The 26,482-nt window shown below is 34.8% G+C and overlaps 1 protein-coding gene across 4 annotated transcripts in view; it reads right to left on the reverse strand.

Annotated features, from left to right (window-relative positions):
- The window catches only part of RTN4 (reticulon 4), a 66,555-nt gene that overhangs the window by 8,313 nt on the left and 31,760 nt on the right, over positions 1-26,482 (reverse strand). For 3 of the 4 annotated variants that reach the window (XM_027131681.1, XM_027131680.1, XM_027131683.1), the window contains 2 exons: positions 6,651-6,858; positions 3,064-3,202 (listed from right to left, as the gene is read on the reverse strand). In XM_027131681.1, the coding sequence (XP_026987482.1) occupies positions 3,064-3,202; positions 6,651-6,858 (347 nt within the window). Of the gene's footprint in view, positions 1-3,063; positions 3,203-6,650; positions 6,859-24,046; positions 24,319-26,482 lie in introns of those variants that run through there. The other variant, XM_027131682.1, reaches the window with a different exon arrangement.

A 26,482-nucleotide genomic window follows, 5' to 3' on the forward strand; every position in this document is an offset into this window, starting at 1 on the left:
TAAAAATGCTCTCTATACGAACAAAAACTATGGGGGATAAGAGTGGCAAATGCTCAAGGAACTCTCTCTAGAAAAAGAATACTATTAAGTCATTTTGAAAAGAGACAAGTGTTGTTTTTTTCTCAGCTTTTTCCAATTAAGACATATTAAGCAAGTATCCTGTGTTTCTATAGTACCCTTAATTCAGTGAAAAGAAACAAATGAAATCTATAATACTCACACACAATGACATAAGGTTTAAAAGTCCCCCCATGAAGAATCAAAAAGAACCACAAAGTTTATCTAGGAAGACCCTTCGTGTATATTATGAGGGTTTTGCATTGGGAGAATAAGACTAACATCCTACCTTATTCTTTGCCTCAACAGATTTTGAGACCTAAATGCAAAGTTCATTCTAAGTGTTAATATGTTGAAACAACTGTTATTTATTTGGAGCCCTGAATGAATTGCCATCTGGAGAAGTCACCAAGCAGCTTTCCTTGAGCTCTGGGCTTGCCAAAAACACTACTCGGGAAAACCATTCAAAAAAACTTAATAGGGCTTCCCTGGTGGCACAGTGGTTGAGAGTCCACCTGCCGATGCAGGGGATACGGGTTCGTGCCCCGGTCCGGGAAGATCCCACATGCCGCAGAGCAGCTAGGCCCGTGAGCCATGGCCGCTGAGCCTGCGTTCCACGACGGCAGAGGCCACAACAGTGAGAGGCCCGCGTACCACCAAAAAAAAAAAAAAAACTTATTAAAAAAATAAGTTTTAAACTTAATAAAAAACTAAGTTTTTTAAAACTCAGTTTAAACTTAATAAAAAAATAAGTTTTATTTTTCTCTTTTCTAATCCTTAAGGAGAAAAAGTAGTAAACTACACTTCTAATGCAGCTCTTTTTTACCCAATATTAAGAAACAAAGAATGTTTTAAAAATATAAGAAAAACTCATAAAAATAAAGCATTCCAGAAAGTAACCTATCTCGTTACGTGCCATTTCCCGTTACTTTCAAATTAGCAAAATCACTCAAGGCAAGAATATACCAAGTTGTTTCTCTCACTTATGCTAGCTTCCTCATAATAACACAATTGTTTAAAAAAAAAACACAAAAACCCAAGGTAATTTTCAAAAGAAATTTTTAAAATGAGATTTAACAGCAAAAAGAAATTATCTCATAAATGTAATTTATTAATAAAATTTCCTCATATTCTATTTTCAAATACCTGTGCAAATCAGATTTTAAAGGCTTTCTAAAGTATTTAATCAGTCTTCCTCTAACATTTTCTCACTTCCTTAGCCTTTGCAAATATTTCCACACCTACATAACTGTCTACACAGAGGACTGTGTATAGATGACAATAAACTCTGAAAGAACAAATAAGTTTTCAACTGATTAAAGACAAGGGGAAACTTTAAATTGTAATTTGTAAAAACTGGAATACAATGAATGAATCATTCCCAGATCAATTTGTTTTATTTTTAAACAGGTATCTTCAAGAATGCCTCTTCTCTCAAGAAAAATGTTAAATTAGACATACATAGCTACCTTCACTGCTATACGCTGCAAACATGACTTTTAGTTTATTTTTGTTGCAGTTTTTATTAAGTCTATAAAAACAGTGACTCCTCAATCAAGTTTCATGATGCCTTTGTTTGAAGTCAGCCCCCCCAACAATTTTTGACTGCCAAATTCAGAGATGGCCCTTTGCTGTTTGAAGCTCTGTTACCACTATTTACAGTGTTTCTTCTCAATCAACTCCTACCCACACAACCCTTCATCTTAAACTGCACTAGTACCTTCCCCTCAATAATTTTTCAAACATGTTCTACCTGAGCACTCAAGCTATATATTGTGAATACCACTTCAATAAATAGGAGCTGGTTTCTTCTAGGACCCATGTGTACAAGGTTCTATTTGATTTACTCCCAAATATTATTTGTTCCCTTTTGAAACTAATCAAACATCCCAAATGACATAACTATGATATTTTAATTTACAGACTGACATCAGATTATTTCAAAGCACTACTACAGAATGAGTCACTAAATGCAAGCAATCTACACAAGAGATAATAATAAAAGTTAACTAAATTATTTACCATTAATATTATTAGTAACGGACGTTCCAAGCCTTAATAAACTGAGAGAAGCACACAGCTGAAAATAATGTCTATTTACTGGCCTATTAAGGCTAAGATATTTGTCAAAAGCATTTTGAGCATTTAAACCTATTCTGACCAGTTCAAAAATTGTTTCACCGAATCTAAAGACCCAATCATCCAATTGCTATGACATCCTTGGTTTGCACAGTAAATTGCAAACTTGTACATATCTATTGGGAAAGAGAAATTATGGTAATTACTACCACAGTACATTTCTACCCAGGCTTAGATTGGAAACAAGTCCGTCTTAAGTCACAGGCAATAATACACACAACACAAACGGCAGGTTCCACATAAAGGAAAAGCACTAAAGTCCCAGTGCTTGGGGTTCACATTACGTGACGAGTTTAGTGCTCGCTTTAAATCAGTCTGAACTTTGGGGAGCTTACTTGCAAGGTGAGACTCTAACAGCTGCTATGTAGCAAGATCCAAAAACTAAAGAAAATTCCAAAGTTTACCAACTGGTGATTAGTCGAAGTGTTCAGAATATTAAAGTTTTTCCAGAATAAAGATCCCAAGAAAGTATACAGAATATGAAATAGCTTATATGTATGAATGAATCACACACAAGCTAAGAAATTAAGTGCTAGACTCTAAAACAAAGTCAAGCAGATGAAATCATATCTGGTAATAACTCTACTAGATAATCTTTATTCTTACAGCCAAAACTCTCTTTTATCTTCTCACTTTTAATCCTTATGATTTCTAAAAGTATGAATTTATAACATTTTTCTTTAAAAAGGAATTGTCTTTCCTCCATCTTAAATATTTGATCAGATTCTGAATTTTGGAACCCAAGTTTACAGTAATGATTTCATTACATCTTTATCATTTACTTTGATATAGAAAATAGAATTTTACTCTCTTAACTCTGATATTAAAATCTGGGTATGCCAAAAAATGGAAAGCAAGTAAATTTACCTTCAGAGAATCAACTAAATCATCAACTAAGAAGAGGCGTCTGAGTTCTTTTATCGTGCAGTTCACATGGCCAAGAGCAGAATTACTGTACTTCTGAACCAACTCCTCAGATATAGCAACTTCAGATTCCAAATACGCCCTAGAAAACAAAACACAGCATAACTGTCACTGACTGGATGATTTTCCCTGGATGTCTGTCAATCAGCAATAATATATCTGTAAAAGAGGACATTAGTAAAATATTTTACTATGGAAGCCTACTCTTTCCAAATTAAGCACAATGTAAAAACCAAGCATGGGGTATTTCATTGATAACGCGGGTATAGAAAAAAAAAGCAGACGCTTTGAAACCAGACCTATCTGAGCTTGAATCTTAAGCTCTACCACTTACCTGGCTGTGTAACGTTTGAAAGTTATTTAGTCATCCCTGTAACCTCAGTTTCCTCACTTATACAATGGAGATTATCTTGAGATTTCAATGAGTAATGTGCTTAACACAATCAGGCACGAAGAAGCACTCAATAAATGGTAGTTATTATTATGGATTATTATGGATTTGGTTTTTTCAGGAGGACATAATGTTATCCCATCAAAAAGTTTTGTTCCTAACAAAACTTCTACTCATTTCCAAATACTATACTCTCTCAGCCTAATCTTTAGGGGAAACTATCCAATAAGCCAAGCCCTCAATTGTGAAATGGCTGCCAAAAGTCAATCTCAGTGAAACACAATAGTTCCTGTCCATTTAGATGCCCCAATCTATACTGAATACAGCTGGAATTGTTAAAATTTAAGAAGACAACTGTAATGGGGGGAAAAAGTCAAGTAGGGGAATGCAAAGAATTGTTTCATTAGTTACTGTTTCAAAGAAGCCATTTATCTTAGAGCAATCAGAAGTGCTAAGGATTCTCTCTTATCTGTTGGAAGCAACTCTTTACCCAGTCCCTCCTCAAAAACTCCCCATATCCGTGGACCCTAGTTACACTGGAAATTACAGTCCTCTTTGATAACTCCTTGTCTCATAGTTTTACCCCTGAAATATGCCCCAAATGCACAGGCTCAGCGGCCATGGCTCACGGGCCCAGCCACTCCACGGCATGTGGGATCTTCCTGGACTGGGGCACAAACCCGCGTCCTCTGCATCGGCAGGCAGACTCTCAACCACTGCGCCACCAGGGAAGCCCTGTGCCTCCTCGTTTACATTCGCTATGCCATCACTATAGTTTAAGTGCTAATTATTTAAAAACTGGAATAGTCTATCAGTGTCCAAACCAGTCTCTAATCTATCTTCTGATTCACTCCTTCAGCCAATGCCAGATTCGTTTTATTTGAGCTATACTAGATAGTGCTATTTAGGTTGAACTCAGGTGGGAATTAGGAGGCATGCTACCACCTAGCTATGTAACCTTGCAAAAGGCATTGAACTTCTTTAGGTCATGGTTCCAACTCCACAAAATTAAAAAACAGACTTCCTGAATCCATTCAGACTCAAACATTCTATGATTCTATGGTTCCAACTTTTCTACCACAGCCCTCCTAAATCCTTCCAACCTTATTTCTCACTACAATGTTGTAGCTCAAACTTGAGCCATTCACCAAACATTTTTCATCTTAATGTGAAGTTTTATTCCTCACACTGTTTTCCCAATCCACAGTGCTCTCCTCTCACCTCTGGAGATAGCACACCGTCAGTCAGCACCATCTCAAATTCCATCCATACACGATGCCTCTCCCAACCCTACTATGTAACTCTAACAATGCTTTCTTTTGTATTATTCTTACACTAATTACCATATCCAGCCCTGAAATATAAACATGTGTATACTTGTATATTTTTTTCTACTAAAGTATAAACTGTCAAGGACTAGGAATATATCTTCATTAGTACAAATGTCTAGCATAGGACACTTGTTATTTATTAGCCAACAAATAGCAAGTTATTATTATCAAGTTAAAAATGGTCAAACATTCACACCTACCCTTAAATCAGCAAAAATTTATTTATGCAGCTTTAAGAAATCTAGAAAAGTGGCTGATACGACTTTAGCTGGTATTCTGCTTCTTTGTACCACTGCTTTTGTTCTTGCTGAAGACAGGATGCCTGGCCAGCAGGCCACAAAGGCAGCACTCTCCATCAATGGCACCCTGTGGATCTTTACATTCATTCAACTGGCATTTATGTGATACTAATGCAATGCCAGCACAGTTGTCACTATTTTCCAATGACCACAGGTTATTACATAAGAACTGTATGATATTAACTTTACTGTGACTGGAGAACTTGGAAAACTGTCCAAAAGGCTTATTAAATTGGCATGTTGGCTGAATTTACTTTATAATAACCATAAAAGGCCTTTGAGCTAAGGACAGTGTTTCTAAGGAAATAAAGAAATCACTAGTTTCTTCTAAAAGTCTTCTTTAAAAAATCAAACAATATGTAAAATTTATAGATAATTTAGAATTGTTCGCTTGACAATGTTTTTACATATTTCAGTGTAACTAATTAAAAATCATATTCCTTTACGATTTGTGGCATGATATAACTCTGCTATTTTGAAGTTGCAATTTCAAGTTACTGAATTCAAAGTTTGTTTCCCCATCTGTAAAATGGAGTAGTATCTATTCTCATAGTTTCGTGAAAACCGGGAGCCTGAAATTAGGATAATAGTGGTGTTAACTGATAGAAATTGACAAGTCTGAGATAAAAGACTCATTTAAAGACATGATGAATTCGTGGCTGTGGGGGGCTGGGTGGGGAGTTGCTGTGAGAGGTACTGATGCAGAGTGTCTTTTGGGTGTGATGAAAATGTCTGGAATGAGATGGTGACAGTTGTACAATTCAGTGAATATACTGAAAACCACTGAATTTTATAGTATGTGAATTAGACTTATCTCAATTTTTAAAGGGAGGTGAGGGTGGGGAACGTGATGAGTATGAAGTGAGGTCAGAAGATCCAAAGCTGAGGTGCATCCACCCCATTAGCAATTGCAGAGATAATGCTACTTGTCAAAATAAGGTAAGAAGATGACGGTTTAGAGGCAAGGAGATGCTGAAATAAAGGAGCTATCCAAAGGATAATACAAAAGTAATGCCTTAGGGAAGGAAAAGAAGAAACTAGATAGAGAAGGAATGGTAAGAAAAGACATAGACATGATGAGGAAGCATAACAGAAAAATATTAACATACTATTGGAAAGAAAGGTATTTCTAATATCAGATAGCATAAAAAGTAAGCAATAAAGAAAATATAACTCTCACCAATCCCAAACATGTTAAAAAGATACAGCTTCCATACAAGTAAAATTAGGTAACCAATACCTACTTCTAATAAATAAATATTACTAACAAGTAGTAGAGTTAGGCGAATGATACATAAACCCAGTCTTTTCCATCATGAGCCTATGAAATGACTGTTAGGAAATCTCAAATGCAGATGCTTTTGGTATAGGTTTTCAGCAAACATTTGCAATTATCTTTTAGCAGTAAAAAATGCATGCCTGTAACTCTACAGATAGCAGAGTGAAGTCTCAATACTACTCTTGTTTATAGTGCTGCCAACTGTGTGCCTTGTTTTCCAAACATCTCACCTGAATGGGTGGCCTTCATCAGATTTCTGGATAGCCTGGATCACACCCTTATATATCCTAAAGCTGACAGTCACAGAGAGCAGGGCCAAGGCAATGTAGGCCGTTACACTCACAATGCTGAATACCGTCAATGAAAGCAGCAGGAATAAGCTGGCACCAAACACCACTCCAGTCTTCTTAATGTCTCTCCAATAGAGAAGGTCAACAACTAAAAATTTAAAAAGAAGAAATCTGAAATTAGAACATTACTTTACCCATTTGTATTTGGCACGTTTATATTTACTCCACCCACAAAAGTAAAAAGGCCTCTAGATAAACCAAAACCTAAAATACTAAAGATTAACTTTATAAGCTAAATTTTAAACCCACCCTAAGCTGTATATTAGCATAACACCTTATACTGATTTCCACTTACCATAAAATATTTCTCATTCAAATCTATTTCCTACATGTCCAAGTCATCCTGGCTCTACAAGATTATTAAATCTCTCAAGCCCAACACAGCAGGACACCTAATCTAAAACAAGAGGCTTCTTAAAAATCATCTTGAGGGTTTTTATCTTCACAAAATGCATGATATATTCAAATAACAAAAAAAGTATCTTATGCACTCACTAAAATAAGATATTTCAGTGACACAAAAATATATTTATCTGCAGAAAAATCACTAATTCAAAAAAAAACATGCCAAGAAACTAAAACTTTACTAAAAACTACACAGATGAGTTTCACAGCTCTGCTTTTAAAAGATCTCTGAGAAACTTAACAAAATTGTAACCTAACTTGGCTATCATTAAACAAAAATTTCCTGCAAAGCAAATAACAGAGGGAAACAGCCTTTTTAGATTACCTAAAAAGCTATCTCCCTCTAGGAGGAGGTACATGCAATGCCATAAAACTTTAGGTATCAAAGAAAAAATGTGTTGCAGTGTTATATAACGTTTATTAATAGTAAGGAATCAGACAAAGCTTAACCTAACAAGTCTGCTCTTGGCCCATGGACACAGGCCACTGTGGGGATCAAATAACCAGAGACCTGTGGTTTCAAGATCAGGTTATGTACAACCCAAGGAGAATTCTGCAGTGTGCCAAGGGGCTCTTGAATTCACAGGCTAAACATAATTCACCTCCTTCTGGACTGTGGACAGTTAGGGTGGGGGGAGCAATCTTACAGTAAAATAAATATGGATATACTCTCGAGTACAATTTTAAATAGTTGTTCATTTTTAAGATGAAGGAGGTGACAAAGAAAAATCACATTTCTGGGGGCTGCTTTGGTCTTGATCCCCAGGTCCTCGAAGGTATTTGACTTTAACGGTACCCCCGTTAAGGGTACTTTTGTGGGAAAAATTATGCATGTGAACTGTAAAATGTTAGATATTATTATGAAGCCCTAAATTCCCATTATTAAATATCATTTGAATACTGATTAAGATATTTTAAATGCCCATCACAGTGTGTCGCACATAGCAGGAATTCAACAACATTTATTATGTTTAGGGAACATTTATTCCATTCTCCTAAACAGGATTTGATTTGAATGCTATTAATTTAACATCCTATATATGATTTACGGCTTTGTTTTCAAACTCTGATTTCAACTATTTGTTAAAGTTTTCCCTATTTCAAGTTCGCTCCAACTCTGCTGAAAACATCTACATCAGTTTTGTTCGATTCAACTAGTTTCTACTACTGTACCAAGATACTAACACAACTGCGACAGGACCAGAACTTGAAATAGTGTATCTACACTATGAATAATAAACACTGAATAAAGAAATAACAGCGATGCTAATAGTTTTCTGACATTCAGCAAACACTCAATGAGCTGATACTGTTCAAAAAACTCAACCTAGGGCTTCCCTGGTGGCGCTGTGGTTGAGAGTCCGCCTGCCGCAGGGGACGCGGGTTCGTGCCCGGTGCGGGAAGATCCCACACGCCGCGGAGCAGCTGGGCCCGTGAGCCATGGCCGCTGAGCCTGCGCGTCCGGAGCCTGTGCTCCGCAACGGGAGAGGCCAAAACAGTGAGAGGCCCGCGTACCGCAAAAAAATAAATAAATAAATAAAAATAAATATACAGAGAAAAAGAAAACAAAATGTCAACCTATGAGTAACTTTAAATAAACTGTATTGCTGTGTTATGTCACAAACATGTTACTTTATAAACCACATGGAAAAGGATTTTAAAACATCTAAGTTTTCACTATTATAGGGCACCTAAAAGTTGACAACCTAGAAGAATAAGCAAGTAAGGTACACCCCAAACCTGCTTTTATATGAAAAAAACCCTCCTTTGTAAAAATGTCTGGTCCTCAAAGTGCTCCAAAACATTTATTAACCTTCAAAATCACTATTAGTGATAAAAAATAAATGCAGATAGCCTCACTATTCCTTACCATCATTAAAAACTAGTCAGTACAGGAATAAAGAAGCGGACGTAGAGAATGGAGTGGAGAACATGGGGAGGGGGAAGGGTAAGCTGGGACAAAGTGAGAGAGTGGCATGGACATATATACTACCAAATGTAAAATAGATAGCTAGTGGGAAGGAGCTGCATAGCACAGGGAGATCAGCTCCGTGCTTTCTGTCCACCTAGAGGGGTGGGATGGAGACACAAGAGGGAGAGGATATGGGGATATATGTATACGTATAGCTGGTTCACTTTGTTATACAGCTGAAACTAACACACCATTGTAAAGCAATTATACTCCAAAAAGGTGCTAAAAAGAAAACTAGTCAGTAAAACCTGATTATGAAATAAATGACTTAGGCTTAGAGGTATATACAACATATATTAATGTCTAACCAAATTACCTAATAAAATAGAGTTACTGTTTGAACAGTTTCAATGACTAGATAAGAATTATTTATAAGTAGTCTATGATTTCTATGTAGATGGCTATGGTGCAAGGAAATATCAGTGACTGGGACTCAAGAGACCCACATTCTAGTACTGGCTCTGCATTGTATAACTTTGGATGAGGCTCTACTTCCTCTAGACTCACAGAAACTAACATGATTCACAGTTAGTACAAAGATACATATCAATCTTGCATTCAAATTCCTAGTCAGTGCGTCCAAATTAGTGAGATTTAATGCTGTATTATCTGTGCCAAATAAAAATTTTAAAATATCTGCTTCCTTTCTCGATCTAGATTTACTGGGGGGAGAGAGGCTTAAATATTTTTATTTATATCAGTGTTTTTGAAATGCACCTTCCTAGAAACTCTTTCTTTTTTGGTCAAACATTATTAAAGCTTTAGGAGAACAACAAATTCATATTCCTATAATTTTTCAAGCGATCATGAACTATGTCACTATGACAACAGTATGAGAGGTGCCAAAAAAAGACTGAAAAGCTATACACTTTTTAGGCCTGAGAAATGTTTTCCAGGTTGCTGATCTACAGTCTCCACATATCCCTTTATTTCCTGAGTCAACATTTACTGGGCACTTAAATTATACCAAATACTGTCTGTAGACATTACCTCTTTCAATTTTTAAAACCCTATGAGGCAGGCTTTCAGACAAGAAAGTGAGAGACAGCTCTTATATGACTGGACGCAAATGATTTAATTAATAAGTGGTACAACATGAATTTTTAACACAGGCTTCCTATTGATAAAGCTCACACTCATGTATGATGCCAAATTAAAGGCCCAGCACATTAAAGTCCTTCAAAATGTTACACATTTGCACATATAATGAATAGGCAGAGTATAAGCAGATAATTATTACATGTGAGATGAATCATAAAGGCCAAGAAGAAAGTAAAATTAACAAGATAGGTTAATTGATAAGGAACTTGTAAATTTTAATATATATACTTCACCTACAGTTAAATCCAAAAAGGAGAAAAGAGCTCTATTCCAATATTCTTGACCTGTATGTTTCCATAGTAGAAAACTATAATTAATCAAGCTGTTGAAAGCATCTTTTAAGAACCATATGAATCTGATTAAGAGTGTGGTTTTCCCAGTAGGCTTTCCTATTGGGCAGAGAATACCCTCCCTACTAGCTTAATATGTACATACAGCTGATAGTTAAAATTCTGGTGCTTTGGGTATAATAAAGTCAATTTCTCCAAAGTTGATGACATGGGAATAGTCATGTATATGATCCAGCAGTATTCAGTGACTGCAGCCTAATATAAACCTAACTGCATGAAAGTACAGTAAACCATAACCTACTGCTTCCTTTCCACCTATTAAATGGTTCCTAGAAATGAGATCTTTTCAATAATTGGAAGAGCTCTGAAAATCTGGTATGCAAGTCGATACATATTGCATGAAAATACGTAAATAGTTACACAAGAGTTCTCAAAGCAGATACCATGAGAGTCTTGTGGAAATAAGCCCCAGGGATGCCCTGGTGGAGCCTTAAAGCACAGAGGAGGAACAAAGGGAAAAAGAGTCAAGAGAGACAGGACAACTAGGTACTGATAGGCACACGTAAGACAAAAGTAATATTTCCTAGAATAGGAAGGTCTGAGAAGCAATCTATACTGTTATCACAGTCATTGTGCAAAGTATAGAAGGATTTCAATCCTTTTTTGTAAAGGAATTTAAGAAATTGTTAGTGAAGCTGTACGGATGAAAAAATATTAGTTTCTAGCCACCTTAATTGACACTCACAAATATTTCAGGTCTCAGATTATTTAAATTGGTTTAAATGAAAAAACTTTGGAAGATTAAGTTTATCCAGGATTGTTGATTCTCAATGGAGGGAGTCATAAAGTTTTATTAAAACCCTTTCTGAGAAATATATTGAAACACTATTGCTTCTAATATCCATCAAGAAATTTATATCCATTAGTTAATTTAGATGTTTGCTCAATCCTGATACCAAAATCAGGCAGACACATCACAAGAAAAGAAAACTACAGACCAAGATTCCTTATGAATACAGACAAAATAATCCTCAACAAAGTACTAGCAATCTGAATCTAGCAACACATAAAAAGGATTATACACCATGGCCAAATGGTATTTATCACAGGGATACGAGGTTGGTTCAACATATAAAAACCAATCAATAATACACCATATTAAAAGAATCAAGGACGAAACCCCACATGATCATCACAACTAGACACAGAAGAAGCATCTGACAAAATCCAAGACCCTTTCATTATAAAAACACCTGACAAACTAGGAATAGGAATGGAAGGAATGTCCTCAAGCTGATAAAGGTTATCTACAAAAAACCCACAGCTAACATCATACTTAATGGTGAAAGACTGAAAGCGTCCCCACCCACTAAGGCCAAAAACTAGGCTAGGATATCCCCTCTTTCAACTTCTATTCAACACTGTCCTGGGGGGGTATGGAGGCAGGGCAATTAGTCAAGAAAAAAAATAAAAGATATGCAGATTGTAAAGGAAGAAATGCAACAATCTCTATTTGCAAATAACATGATGTTGTAGGTGGAAAATCCTAAGGAATCCACCAAAAAACTACTAGAACTAATGAACAAGTCCAGAAAGGTTGCAGGATTAAAAAAAAAAAAATCAATATACAAAAATCAATTGTATTTCTATACTAGCAACAAACGATCTGAAAATGGATTAAGAAAATAATTCCATTTACAATAGCATCAAAAAGAGTTTAAAAAGAGTGAAAGACTCAGAAACTGAAAACTACAAAGTATCAGAAACTGAAAACTACAAAGTATTGTTGAAAGAAATTAAAGAAGACGAATAAATGGAAAGACATCCCATGTTTATAGATTAAAAGGCACTATTATTAAAATGGTAATTGATCTACAGAGCAATCTCTATCAAAATCCTAGCTGCCTTTTAGCCAAAACTGACATACCAGTTGCAGAATTCCTATAGAAATGCAAGAGATCCAGAATAGCCAAAAACAATTGTAAAAAACAACAAAGTTGGAGAATTCACACTTCCCCTTTTCAAAACTTCCAACAAAGCTACAGTAATCAGTTTGGTAGCTGCAGAAGGATGGACAGATTATGGAATAAAATGAAGAGTCCAGAAATTACATTTACATTATGGTCAACTGATTTTGACAAGGATGCCAAGACATTCAAAGGGGAAAAGAATAGTTTTCTCAACAAATGGTGCTGGGACAACTGGATATCTAACTGCAAAAGACTGAAGTTGCACCCATACATTACACCATATACAAAAATTAACTTAAAATGGATTAAAGACCCAATGAGTTTAAAGTACAAAACTTAGAAGAAAAAAATAGGTATAAATCTTCATGATTTTGGATTAGGCAATGGTTTCTTAGATAGGTCACCAACAGCAGAAGCAGTTTAAAAAAAAAAAAACCAGATAAATTGACCTCAATAAATTAAAAACTTTTGTGCTTTAAAGGACACTATCAAGGTGAAAATTCAACCACAGAATGGGAGAAAATATTTACAAATTAAATATCTGATAAAAGACTTGTATTCAGAATATATTAAAAAAACTTCTTATAACTCAACAATAAAAAGACAAACCAATTAAAAACGGGCAAAGGATTTGAATATTAATTTCTCCAAAGAATACATACAAATTGCCAGTAAGCAATGAAAAGATGCTCAACATCATTAGTCATCAGAGAAATGCAAACCAAAACCACAATCAGATACCACTTCAGACACACTAGGATGGCTAAAGTAAAAAAGATGGACAATGACAAATGTTGACAAGAGTGATGATGATTGGAATCCTCTTACATTGCTGATGGGAATGTAAAATTCAGCCACTGTGAAAAACTGTTCGGCAATTCCTCAGAAAGTTAAAGAGAGCTACCATATGACCCAGCAATTCCACACCTAGGAATTTCTACCCAAAAGACTAGAAAAAAATCTATCTACACAAATGTTCACAGCAGCATTATTCATAATAACCCAAAGTGGAAACAGCCCAAATGTCCATCAACTAATGAATAAAATATTCGTACAATGGAATATTATTGGGCAATAAAAAGGAATGAAGTGCTGATAACATGCTACAGCATGGATGAGGCTTGAAAATATTATGCTAAGTTAAAGAAGGCAAACATAAAAGGTTACACAGTCGTATGGTTCTGTTTACATGAAGTGTCTAGAATAGGCAGTTCTAGAGAGGCAGAAAGTAGATTTGTGGTTGCCAGTAACTGGGAGGAGGAGAGATGGCGAGTGACTGATGATGGGTTTAAGATTTTTTTTTGGGGGGGGGAATGAAAATGTTCTGAAATTAAATGATGGTGATGGCTGCACAATTCCATAAGTATACTAAGTCAATGAGCTGTATGTACACTTAATTAAAAAAAAAACAAACTCATTTTAAACATGTTTCTCTGCTAGGTTGTAAGCCCCAGAAGACAGCATTTTATCTTACTACCTACCACATCTCCAGAGCTAAGCACAAAGCCTGAACCAACTAAACCTTCAATAAATATTACTAATTGATTACAATGAATGCACACTTAATGCCAGTTTAAAGCATGCACTAATCCTAATTATTCAAAAAATGTTTCTGTGCTTTGGATTTAACATTTGTTTTATTTAAACTACCATCAGATATCCACACTTATTAAGTAACAAATAGCAATGCTTTCAGATAATTTATAAAACAGTAAATATTGTTTTACAGGCTTGTCTCTCCTTACTAGACCCTGAAGGGCTGCTTAAATGCATTTCATCTTTATATTCTCATTACCTGCTTCATTAATATTTGCTGCACTGTCTGAATAGTGATCAGATTAAAATGTTTCTATTCCTAAGAATAATTAAAGACTGTAATATTTTCAAATTAAAATAAAGGACATCTTTAAATAAGAACTATAGGGTCACTAAAATGCTAATTTTGGATTCCTCTGTAATCACTTTATTAGTTTTGTTTATGAAGGAAGAGTTCAATGGCCTCTTTATCCGTGAGAAACCAAAATTAAGACAAAGGGCTTGTAAAGGAAAATTTAAACCTTCATGATTCCTGAAGTTTCCTTCTACACTGCAGAATGGAGTGTTAATCATGCAAGGCAACCTACTGTGATGTAAACTTTATTCTTAAATAAAATGTTCATGAAGTATCCTTTTAAAGATCTGAAATTAATCTAACAGTGCTTTTTCCTCTTATAACAATGGAGGATGCTTGTGTATTACTAAAATAATTTTGATCAATTTAAACAAATTTTTGTCACTTAAAAAAAAGTGATTTATTCCCTGCAGTGCTTCCCCACTTTTGTTTTCCAAATGAAAATGTGAAAAATCTTTATTTTGATAGTGCTTTAAGCAGTAGCAATTTATCAAACGAAAATTTTCATTTAAAATAATTCAGTACACTATCATCTCTTATTCAAAAGAAACACTTCTGGCCCAATGCAGAGTAAGACGAGTTGCCTACATCTGGTAATCATTAACTGTCATCTGTCATAGCTAAAAATAGTGCCAGCCTTACATGCAGGAGCCATCCAATTACATTTTGCCTCAAATCAAATTCTTACTGTAGCTCTTCCTTGAACAGCCTGAAGTCAGGTTTCAATTTTTAAATCTTTTGTCTGGGTGGAAAAAAACATTGAACTAGGTGGTCCCCAAAATACTGGGAGAACAAGGAACAGCTAGCAGTAAAATGCCTACTTCCTAAGCAAAAGCAAATATTAAGTTCTCTTTAATAAAGTCAGATGAAGAATGAGAAAGGGAGAAAGGCAGTTAAAAAGGAAGTTAATAAATAAACATATGAATATTAGAATGATACTAAATTTTCAGTTGTTATTTTTCACAACCATGGTCTTTATATTAATAAATAATTATGTATTTATTAGAAATCACAATCCTTAAATCAAATTCTTCCCAATTGCCAGGAAAAGTGACTAGAATTCAGAGTTGATCATTTATTACCACATAGTAAGCATTTTATCTCCATATAATAACCATTCACTTGGCTAAAACATGACAGGTGGTGGTCCACAAAAATATCTGTGCAGAGTGGGAGCTTAACTCTTTCAGCAAACACGGTAAGAGGAGCTTGAGTCCTATTTCTTCCTTCTAGTTACCATCATGTAAAATTAGAAAAATGATAGCCACCTAACAAGTTAGTTGAAAATGAATGGAGATTTCACACATGGAAATGCTTGATGAATTAAACACACTAAATAAAAGTAATGTCTGAAGAGATACAGTCAGGCAGGGCAATCAAATATTAAATACGATGCTTAACTAAGCTCTGATTATTTAAAAGGTGAGTTCAACTTTCTCTGAAAGCACTGCTAACTTGGTTTCAGTTAGCAAGTTTCAGGTTGAAGGATACCTAGTATTGCTACAAAGTATCTCAACCAAATACTTGGCAAACCAGCATCTCTCTTGGCCATCTCTCCTCATCCTGTAGCTAGAGTTTTTAAAAGATACAATTTCAGGTCCTTGTCTTTTTCATCACTAAAGCTTCCCTGTCTTACTTCTGACAACTTTACAGTATGTTGTCCATTTCAACAACCACACATCTAAGGAAGAAATATTTTACATAAAACTAGTATAAATTCTATATTTGCCCTTTCTATAAAAATTTAGTAATCCCCTATTCTGAGCAAGGAACTGTGCAAGTACTTTATATACATTATCACTAATCACAACAACTCTATAAAGTGTTTATTATCTGCACTTTATACATAAGGCAATCGAGGCTCAGAAGTATTATTAAATAAATTGTGCAGGGTTACTGATTGAAATTCAGGTCTGACTGTGAAGGTCTCACTCTTTACATCATACCACATATTTTGTATTTAAAGGAATTTATCAGTACTCAAGTTTGCTTTTTACCCTACTTGAGGATTCCAAATAGTGTTTCAACCCCAATTTAAAGAGAGAAGTAATTAACTAACACCATGAGCAGAGTTATATACACAGACCAGTAAATTCCAGTAACATAGATTCAGTAATAGGAGTAAATCATGTTCTGTTCAAATTGCAAATTGTAGTTCCTAGAAGCCATCTAAATTGTCCCTCTCTCTGAAAAAAATAAATTAAAACTATAAATAGCTATAGCTAGATAGATATTAATAGATAAGACAACACAAATCAACCACAACACAAAACTGCAGATCTTCCTAATAATGTAGCATTTTGTACGGTTAATGTTTTGAGTGATGTTGGAGAATTACTCCAAAAGAGATTGACAGTCCAATAGGCACTTCAAAACAGAATATCTGACCTCAAAAGATTAAGAGAAGCCACGAGGAAAGTCATTAAAACCCTTGAACATTTTTGTAAAAGGACATTACATGTGATCCACTGTGAAAATTCAACCACAAAAATATCATGTTGTGCTACCAAACAATTTTCTAGTAAAAAATACACACCAAAAAGCCCAAAAGCTTGATTCATCTCTGTTCATTCTAAGACTTATGCACAGCTGTGATTACAACCTAAACTTTGTTAAAAATAAACTAAAACTTATTTTCATAACTGTTGGTTTTATGTTTCAAGTCTTAACCAAATCTTTTTCCCTCCGTTATTTGCCATGAAATTTGAGCTTACTTTAAGTGCTTGTTTCTCTTATATTAAGTATCCTCAAGCAGAAAATGTCTTAATATACTGAAGGAAGGTAAAACTACCTATGATTGTTGCTGCCTTCTTAGGAAAATCCAAATTTCTCTGAGACTGAAAACAATGAGGTTCAATAACCACCACAACAATTTATTTAATTAATTAGTTCATGTCGTTTTCAACACTTCCTTTAATCCCACATTCCATTTCCAGCTTTATTAGAAGATGACAAAAAATACAGCAGAAAATAATTCTAACTTCCCACTTCCAACTTTACTTCTTGTTGGCATACACACATTACAAGAAATAGGCACCAAACCTTAGAAATAGGAAATTGCTGCCAAAATCCTGTTTTCTACTAATAAAAACTAAATGGAAAACATACTGTTCCATAACTCTATAAACCTGAAAAGCTTAATAAACTGGAATAGGGGGAAAAGTCTGAGCAAATTACTAGTTTAAAAAGAGAATCAACTTCACTAGTAGGTAAACTAGTTATAGTTATACTTCTATAACCTTACACACCTATGGCACACACTCAGTATAAATGCTCAATGAATAAATAGCTAATAGTACAGATAATGAAATAAGGTAAAGTATTCACATCACTGACCAGGATAATCTATTTTAATTTTAGATTATTTAAGTGGAAAAAAATACACAAATGAGTATATACAACAACTATACACTAGCAACAGCTATTCTTATGGAAAATCAGAATTTTGGTTAATCTGAGAGTAGTAATTCCTAAATCTGTCTCAATTGCCAACTCTTAACAATAGACTTGCAGAAGTATCATTAACATTTAATAATTTTTTAATCTTAAATTGCTTTGAGCTACCTAGAATAAATATAAGATCGTGGTATTGAGGAGAGACAAACAGTATTTTAGTGTCTAGCAATACCTTACATAAATGCCTAAAAGGTGATTGGATTAAAAAGTTTGAAAGCAATGAGGCAAATTTAAACATATACATTACATACACATAAATACACATCCAGTAACATAAATGAGCATTATCCATGATAATGACCCTATGCCACTAGCTGTCTAGTCCTGAACAAATAATTTAATCTCTTTAGTTTTCTTGGTTTCCTTACCCATAAAACAAGAATAAGTGACTATTAAGATGTCTTGCCTGTGGGTATGATCTAAAAATCCTGGATTTACAGAAGTTGCTTAATTAATTGCTCCTTTAAAAAGGGGTAAGGTAGAGGATCCCTTTTATTTCTCCCATTTGAAAAACCATTTAAAAAAATTCCCAAGAATGGATGTATAAGGCTCAGGCCAGGAATAAACCTGGCTGAACATCAAAGTTCTCATCCTGTCAGTTTGTTGAAAAGCTGTGTGGAGTCAATGAGGAGACCCAGTGATAAGGCCACCACTGTTTCTTTTGCTGCCTTCAAGGAATTTACAGACTAGAAAAAAAAGCCAATATTTATATATATATATAAAATATATATTTTTAATTACATATATATATTACATGTATTATATACATATATATTAGTTATATATAACTGTAATATATATAGATATAGATATATAACTGTAACAGAAGGCACAAAACGAAAAGCAAGAGATAGGAGTTCTGAGGAATACTGGATTCCCTCCACCTGGAAGGTGAATACTTCAGGAAGGATTGGGCTTTTGACAAGACTTGGGCAAAATGAAATGGGAAGGGGGATTTTAGACAGAGAGAAAAACACAAGCAAATGCAAAGAACAGGCATGTTTAGGAAACAAGTCCTTCAATGTGGCTGGAGACAGAGTAATGGGAGATGGGATTATAAAGGCTAGGATTAGACCATGGAATGCCTCTTAAAAGTCCAGGATAGTATGAACTTAATTTGAAAAGTAAAGGAAAACCCCTTAAGTGCTATGATTAGAGCCATACTTTAGGAAGATTAATTTGGCTTAACATATAGGATTTAGTGGAAAAACCAGTCAGAAGTTCTGACAAGGAATTAAGAGTACCCGGATTTGGGTAAATAAAGAAAACTGAGAAGATATTTCCATTGCTCCCACTACTTATCCATGCAAAACTTTAAACCATATATAGGAGAAAAAAATTACCAATTTACTTTTTCAATTTAAATCTGGTTCTCATCAAGTAATTTACTTAAAACTGACAAAACAGCTATCTTAGAAAGAGTTAAAACCATCAGAAATGCGTATGTAGTACTTAATCTTGGCCAAGGTTTCAGGACAGACACTCCTATACATTACTCAAAATAATTTGTATCTTTCTGAAGGGAAGTTCTGCAACATGAACCAAAAGCCTAAATACTACAACCCAGCAATTTGGAAATAATTATGAATAAGAGCAATAATTTATATTCAATTATATTCATTTTAGCTTTCTTCATGTTTGCAAAAAATTTAGCAATAACGAATATTTAACTATAAGGGATTAACAGTACATACTTAGAATACTACACCCATTAAAACAATGTAGAATATTTCTAAATGAAAGGTATTTCCCCATTTAGTGTGAGAAAAATGATTATGGAACAAAATGTACCATACGTAACCCCAACACATACACACACCGTTAGAAATACACACCAAAACCACTCTATGAAGTGATGGTTTTATTCTTCCACAGACCTTCTAAATTTTCTACAACATACACACGTACATACACACACACAGTGTTGCACTACTAAACCAAGATCCAGAAGAAATATCTAATGAAATGACTAAACGCTGGGTTTCAACTACGTTTAGAACTGAAAAGCAGGAGGCTTCCTCCAATCAATAGGTCTCGCAATTGATTAACACCCAAGTTCCCTTCTCAGGATTTTTTTTTGGGGGGGAGATTCCCAGGGACATTTATTTCAAGCAGCCAAGACCCCTTTCTCCTCTCTACCTGAATGTCAGTATGAGCGTACACCTTTACCCATATACTCAGTAACCTTTGAAAGAAATTGAAAGTGACTTAGCAAAAGTAAAGATAAGGGAGCCCTACAAGAACCTCTGCAAGAAGTATGCTCCAGAAATGGTCCAAAGTCAGTTTTTGTCTTGCCGTATAATCAAACTGAATTTTAATGCTAGAAACATTTCTGTCCCCATCCTACACAAACTCCTCTCAAAGGTCACCTACAGTATGTTAACTGCCAAATCCCAAAAACACTACTAATAATGGGTAGTGTTGTACATATTCCTAAAATTCAACAGGGTCCACAATCATTTCTCAATCTTCACATTAAATGGCTTCTCTCTAGTATTTAACCATCCATTCCCTCTTGAAAAATCTCTCCCTCCCTAGTATCAGGGAACCAGCCCTAACCTGCTGCTTTTACTGCTCCGACTATAACTTCCTGATCCCTCCTTGTGCTCCATGTCCCCACAATATAGGTTTTAGGCTCTCCTTCCTTAATCTTGTTCCTTTTTTTTTTTTTTTTGCGGTACGCGGGCCTCTCACTGCTGTGGCCTCTCCCATTGCGGAGCACAGGCTCCGGACGCGCAGGCTCAGCGGCCGTGGCTCACAGGCCCAGCCGCTCCGCGGCATGTGGGATCTTCCCGCACGGGGGTACGAACCCGTGTCCCCTGCATCGGCAGGCAGACTCTCAACCACTGCACCACCAGGGAAGCCCCTTCTGTTCTTTCTATGCAAATTTCCTCACAGTATTCATCTGTCTCACTTTGCATTCAATTCCCAATTCTGCATTCATCATTAAGCCTGTCATTTCTCTGAGCTTCAAATTTGAAGTTTCCAAAACAGAACTTTGCATCATTTCTACCTACTTTAGCTCTATTTCTACTGACACTAAAGCACTAGCATTGCCAAGGTTGCACTCTGACTGAAATTTCATGTTGTCCTTTGAGCCCCTCCCTCACCCTAGTCCCACAAATCTATGTCAAATATCAAGTATTCCTTTCTAAGTTTCTCAAACCTGCCACCTCCTTTTCATTCCTACTTCAGGCCAAGTTCAGGCACATCTGGGCACAAATACAGTCATCCTGTTCTGCCTCTAAGTTCTTCTCCAATTTATCTTATATAGCACCCCAAAGCAGTCTTTCAAACCTGCTGTCATTTTACCACTCCCTACTTTAAAACTTCCAAAGGCTCTTTATTTCCTTTATGATAAAATCCAAAAGTCAATGTCTTCTGCAATCTGACCCAGGGTATCTTTTCATAAAACCAGAGAACATCAAAATTGGAATACTAGAAATCATGCAGAAGAGGAAACTGAAGACCAAAAACGGTAAGATTCTCACTCTGGCCAAAATCAAAACATATGAGAACAGAAACTTTAAAAACTAGGTTGGTGTTTCCTACATTTGCCTAATATTAACACAACCCTTTGTCAAGGTGCTTAACATATTGCCATGCCTTTCCCCTATAAATTCTGATGTGGTAGATCTGAATAGGGTCACAGGAATCATATAAAAATAAAGAAGCACTAGGTGATTCTCCTCTTCAGGGAAGTTTGAGGAAACCTGACCTAGATCTTACAAGTCTTCTACATTCTTTACTTATACCAATCTTATCTTTCAACTACTATCCTATAAATATTCTGTTCTACCCAGAAAGCTCTATTCACTGTCTAAATTACACCTTGTTTAATGGTTAAATCATTCTCCCACCCCACCCAAACCCCCAAACCTACCCAATTCCTTCTATTTTAAGCTCTTGAAAATCTTTTGACTGTCTTAATCAATGCTTTCCATTTTAACCCCAATAATCAGGTACTTCATAGATTTCATTTGTTGTAAGTATCCCACTAAGAACAATAGAAAATCCAAGATGAAAAATGTATAAAATATAAATTATTAATTTTGGTCTTAGCCTGCAAGATAAATGTCTTAAATACTAGTTAATAAGCTAAAAAAAGACTCTTTAAAACACGGAAATCAGAGTATCTCTCACTTCTTTATACCCTTACATGTTACCATAATCAGATATACCAACTGGATGTATTTCAACCATGGGACTTAAGGAGGGAACAAGGGTGGCAAAAGAGTAGAATAATATATGGGCTTAAGTTTGTTTTTTAATATACCTAGAAAGCTTAGACTCTTTCCTCTATCGCCACACTTTTCATAAAATGAGGAAAAACTCACTCCATGGCAGTTTCAGCTTCTCACGGATTTCCATTTAAGTCATAACCTCTAATCTGCAACGTTAAAATTAGCTGCTGATAAATACTAAAATATAACTTAAGCAATGAACCAGAACAATAGGTAAAGTTAGTCTTCCCAAGCAAAAAAGCCAAACACTAAAAAAATATCAGGCCATTCCACTTACATACAAAATGAGGCTCCCCAGAGACAGACATTCAAGCGTAAATTTGATTTTATACTTAGTACCTAAAAATAATCAAAATAAATGTCTGGTATAATAATATGGACTATACTGGAACTTAATTTCTCCAATCTCAAAATATTCCTAAATTAGTTTAGCAAATAAAGAACTTAAGATGCTATTAAATGGTCTAAGACTCCAATTATTAATACAGAGCCTTAATAGTTGATGAGTAGGCCCTGATGTGATTTTTTACCTATTTTTAAAGTCTGGATTTATTGTATTGTTATCACTACTATCAGTTTTACTTATCGAAAACTAATATAGCAATTTACTTTCCCTTTGTAATGCTAATGGTCAGAAAAGGATGAAGAAATAAAAATCCTTCTGTTCACTAAATTCACATGTAAAGAAACAATAAAGGTAAAACTCCAAAGCTATATTATTTTCTGTTAAGTGTTAACTGTAAGATCTTTCCAATGTCTCAATATGAACTCAATCTTAAGCTCACCTTTTCCCCACAATACTTCATTGAACCAATTTTTAAAAGGATGTTGTAAAGGTTCCTGTAATTAGCTACACATATTGCTTTTAGAAACATTATCACCAATCCTGCTAACAATTCTGCTATAGAAATTTTTTTTTTTTAATTATAAAACTTGAATGTGGCCAGGAAAACAAATTGCTTGTGTGGAATGTCTAACTGGACTACTTAAAAATAGCTCTAATATGGGAACATATGTATATGTATAACTGATTCACTTTGTTATAAAGCAGAAACTAACACACCATTGTAAAGCAATTATACTCCAATAAAGATGTTAAAAAAATAGCTCTAATAATTTTTAAGACAATTTATTATAAAGGTCAGATACACAGCCCACCCACCTTCCCTTTTTCTTAAAATGGCACATTTAACCATCTACATAATAAAATACTTTAAAAATATTCATTACACTTACAAGCTTAAATTCTTACACAACCCCAATCCACTGAGACTTGAAAGGATCTGGGCTTTCAAGGGGGAGGAAAGGGGATCAAGATCACTGATTGGTTATTACAAGGACAAAGGTTAGTGACTTAAATATGGACACACATTTAAAACTACTGTGTATACATTTTAACCATTTTAAGATATACAAAATTATAATCTAATTAAAAGGTGACTGGTAATAACTTTAAAGGTTCAATAATATTTCCAAAGAAGAAAACAGGCTTACTGCAAACACAGGATCTTGCTATCTACAAACCTTTGGATAGAATTTCAACTACACCAAATCAGATTAAAAAAAAAAAAAAAAAAACTTAGTCACAGAAAATATGTCATTATGGAATACAAACATGGCTATGTAGATTTATCACACCAAAGTGACCAAATGAAATTATGTTAAAACTATATTGTTCACAACCTGCAAGATTAAAGAATAGAACCTAATCAACGATAGGACTGCAAAGACTAAATCAAATGCCAATGAAGCAGAACAGCGTGACATTTTCTCATACATAACGAACCGCAAAAACACATTTGAAATAGCTGTTTTAATCCTTTACTCTTAAACCCTTCATAGGCTTCATTTTCAATCCAAAATATATCTAAATTGCAAAGCTTATTCATAGAAATATATATTACTGGTCACATTAAAAAATGAATAAAGATTAAAAAGCAGATATACCCTTGTCCTTCCAAGTTTTCTTCTGACCGTCCATCTCTTGTCACGATCTGCCCTACAGATGCAATTATCAATTATGCATACCAACAGAAAAGCTGTAACTGCAAAAATCTACCCCCTGAGACATGAAATATCCGTTTCCTCAACCGTATCTGCAGTCTCCTCTGCTGCACAACTGCAGCAGGACTGAAGTCACCTGACGCCTTCTGGGTGTGGAGCAGTCTGACGCAGTGCAATCTGTAACTAGGCTACTAATACTCAGGCACTACCGCCTTCCTCTATCTGTTTATTGTTCTAGTCTTTTGCTTGTTGCTCACACCAAATGGAGCTACTTTTGCAGGGGGAGGGGAAGGCCACCAAAAGAAAAGAAAGAAAAGAGGGTTGTTCTTCTGGCAGAGTAAACCACTGAATATATTTGAAATGCACTTAAAGCCATGTACAGTTTTTTATAATCTTATTTTGTTTTATTTTTATTTATTTATTTTTTGACAGATAGGGGAATTATGCTGCTGGTTTCCAGCTTCATTTAAAACTTTAAAATCAATGGTTACCTGATAAGATAAAAATGAACTGATCCAAAGAAGGGTAACAGCTTAAATTTCAAGCCTGGGAAATGCGAGTCTCTTCTTACTTTCTCTTAAATTATCAGCATTTTGCACCCTTATGAGGGTGTGACAGGAGAATCACAAAGTCAAATTATTAATGTTTACTGAATATGTTACTTAAATAGAAAAAATTTTTTACTTAATTTCAGCAATCTCATATTTCTCAGGTAATGCTATCTTTTCCTTCTTTTGCAACTACAGAAATCCAGAGACTTGCAAATATATACTTATCCTTAATTACCACCTGCTCCAAATCGATCTTTCAATAAATATCTATTAGACACCACTGCAGGTACTATTAATAGACTCTTTGCTTGAGGAGAAATATTCAGGTGCTAATTATACCACATTTGCTTTGAGAAAGTGACATAAGACCAAACTAAAATTTTACTGATAAAACAAATCTATATAAGAAATTTCTGAAATTTTTGTTCAACTTTATAAAATTGGCATTCGTTCCAGTGCAGAATATTACGTCCTTACTAACGTCTCACAACTGTTTTAACTGATATTATCATTTGACTTAGCATTAAAGGCAACATATAATGACAAATCAGCGAAAATATTTTTAAATGTGAGATATGCTTAAGTATTATAAGATATGGAGCCTATGTACAAAACTACATACTTCAGAAGACTATATAGCTACATTGAAATAGGTATGATATTTTTTGGAACTTGCTGTAAAACTGTGTGGGCTGCAAAACCCTGCAAAATTCTTCAAATCAGAAGTGGCCTGAATATCAAGAACTCAGTTCTTTTCCTCCCTGCCTCTCTAACTCCAAACATAAATAAAGCAAAGCAATTTTTAAAGAGAGTCTAGTATTCTCAGCTCAGAAGTTAATATTTAACTTTAAACTTTATTCACTGAACCCTTGTATAATGTGATATTTGAGAACACTTGTCACCAAGTCATATCATAGCTGAAAATCTCTGGCCTCTTCATGCAATAGTTAGAAAGCCCAAACTATTCATTAACTACATAATATTTTCAAAACAGTATTTTCTAATAATGAATCCCTTAAGACTGAAGGCCAATAAATACTTTAGCATTAGAATAACGCACTCAAAAACATCGCCCAAACACTGTTTTGAAGTCAGAGATTACTACACTAATAGTAGGGGGGAAAAAAGATTTCTTGAGAAAAAGGGTATTTACCATTCATTTTATTCACATCTTCCAGTACTTGACTTGGTGTAACAATTTTTAAAAATCATCTGAGAGAGCAAGAACATATAATAACACCCATTCATCTAAATGTTAAACATACTTAATAGCTCCCCTGGCAGATTAAGAGGTCAAAATAGGAGCCCTGAAATTAGACCTTACATAGTAATATCTAATTCTTTAGCTTTTATGATCTTTGCAATTTAGGCTATTAAGTTTACAGGGAAAACTAACTAAGATAAATCAATTTACATTTTGCCCATTTCTTTCTTAGAAAGTTTTAAAACTAGAGTTGTTTTAAGTTTGGTAACCTAAGGAAAAAGTGCTTAAATTTGAAAATCTGATGAGACCAATCTGTTAAAAATGTAAAGCCACTGGGCGAGGCTTATTGTGATGACAGGATCAAATGAGTTTGTGTATGCAAAAGGCCTTAGGACAGTGCCTGATAAAAAGTGGCCCTATGTAAGTGCTAGCTATTTACTATTATTATGCTAAAATTTTTAACCAGTAAACCACAAGGAAACAAAGCCTGTAAATCATATCTAAGAAAGTGCATATATTAAGCCATTCAATTCTAGGCAATAACCCAATACCCTCTTTAAAAAGAAGCACCCCACCAACACACACACACACACACACACACACACACACACACACACACACACA

This window comes from Aethalodelphis obliquidens, unplaced genomic scaffold, assembly GCF_003676395.1.
Source record: "Aethalodelphis obliquidens isolate GAN/ISIS:26980383/991018 unplaced genomic scaffold, ASM367639v1 scaffold40, whole genome shotgun sequence".
In the NCBI taxonomy this organism is placed as follows: domain Eukaryota; kingdom Metazoa; phylum Chordata; class Mammalia; order Artiodactyla; family Delphinidae; genus Aethalodelphis; species Aethalodelphis obliquidens.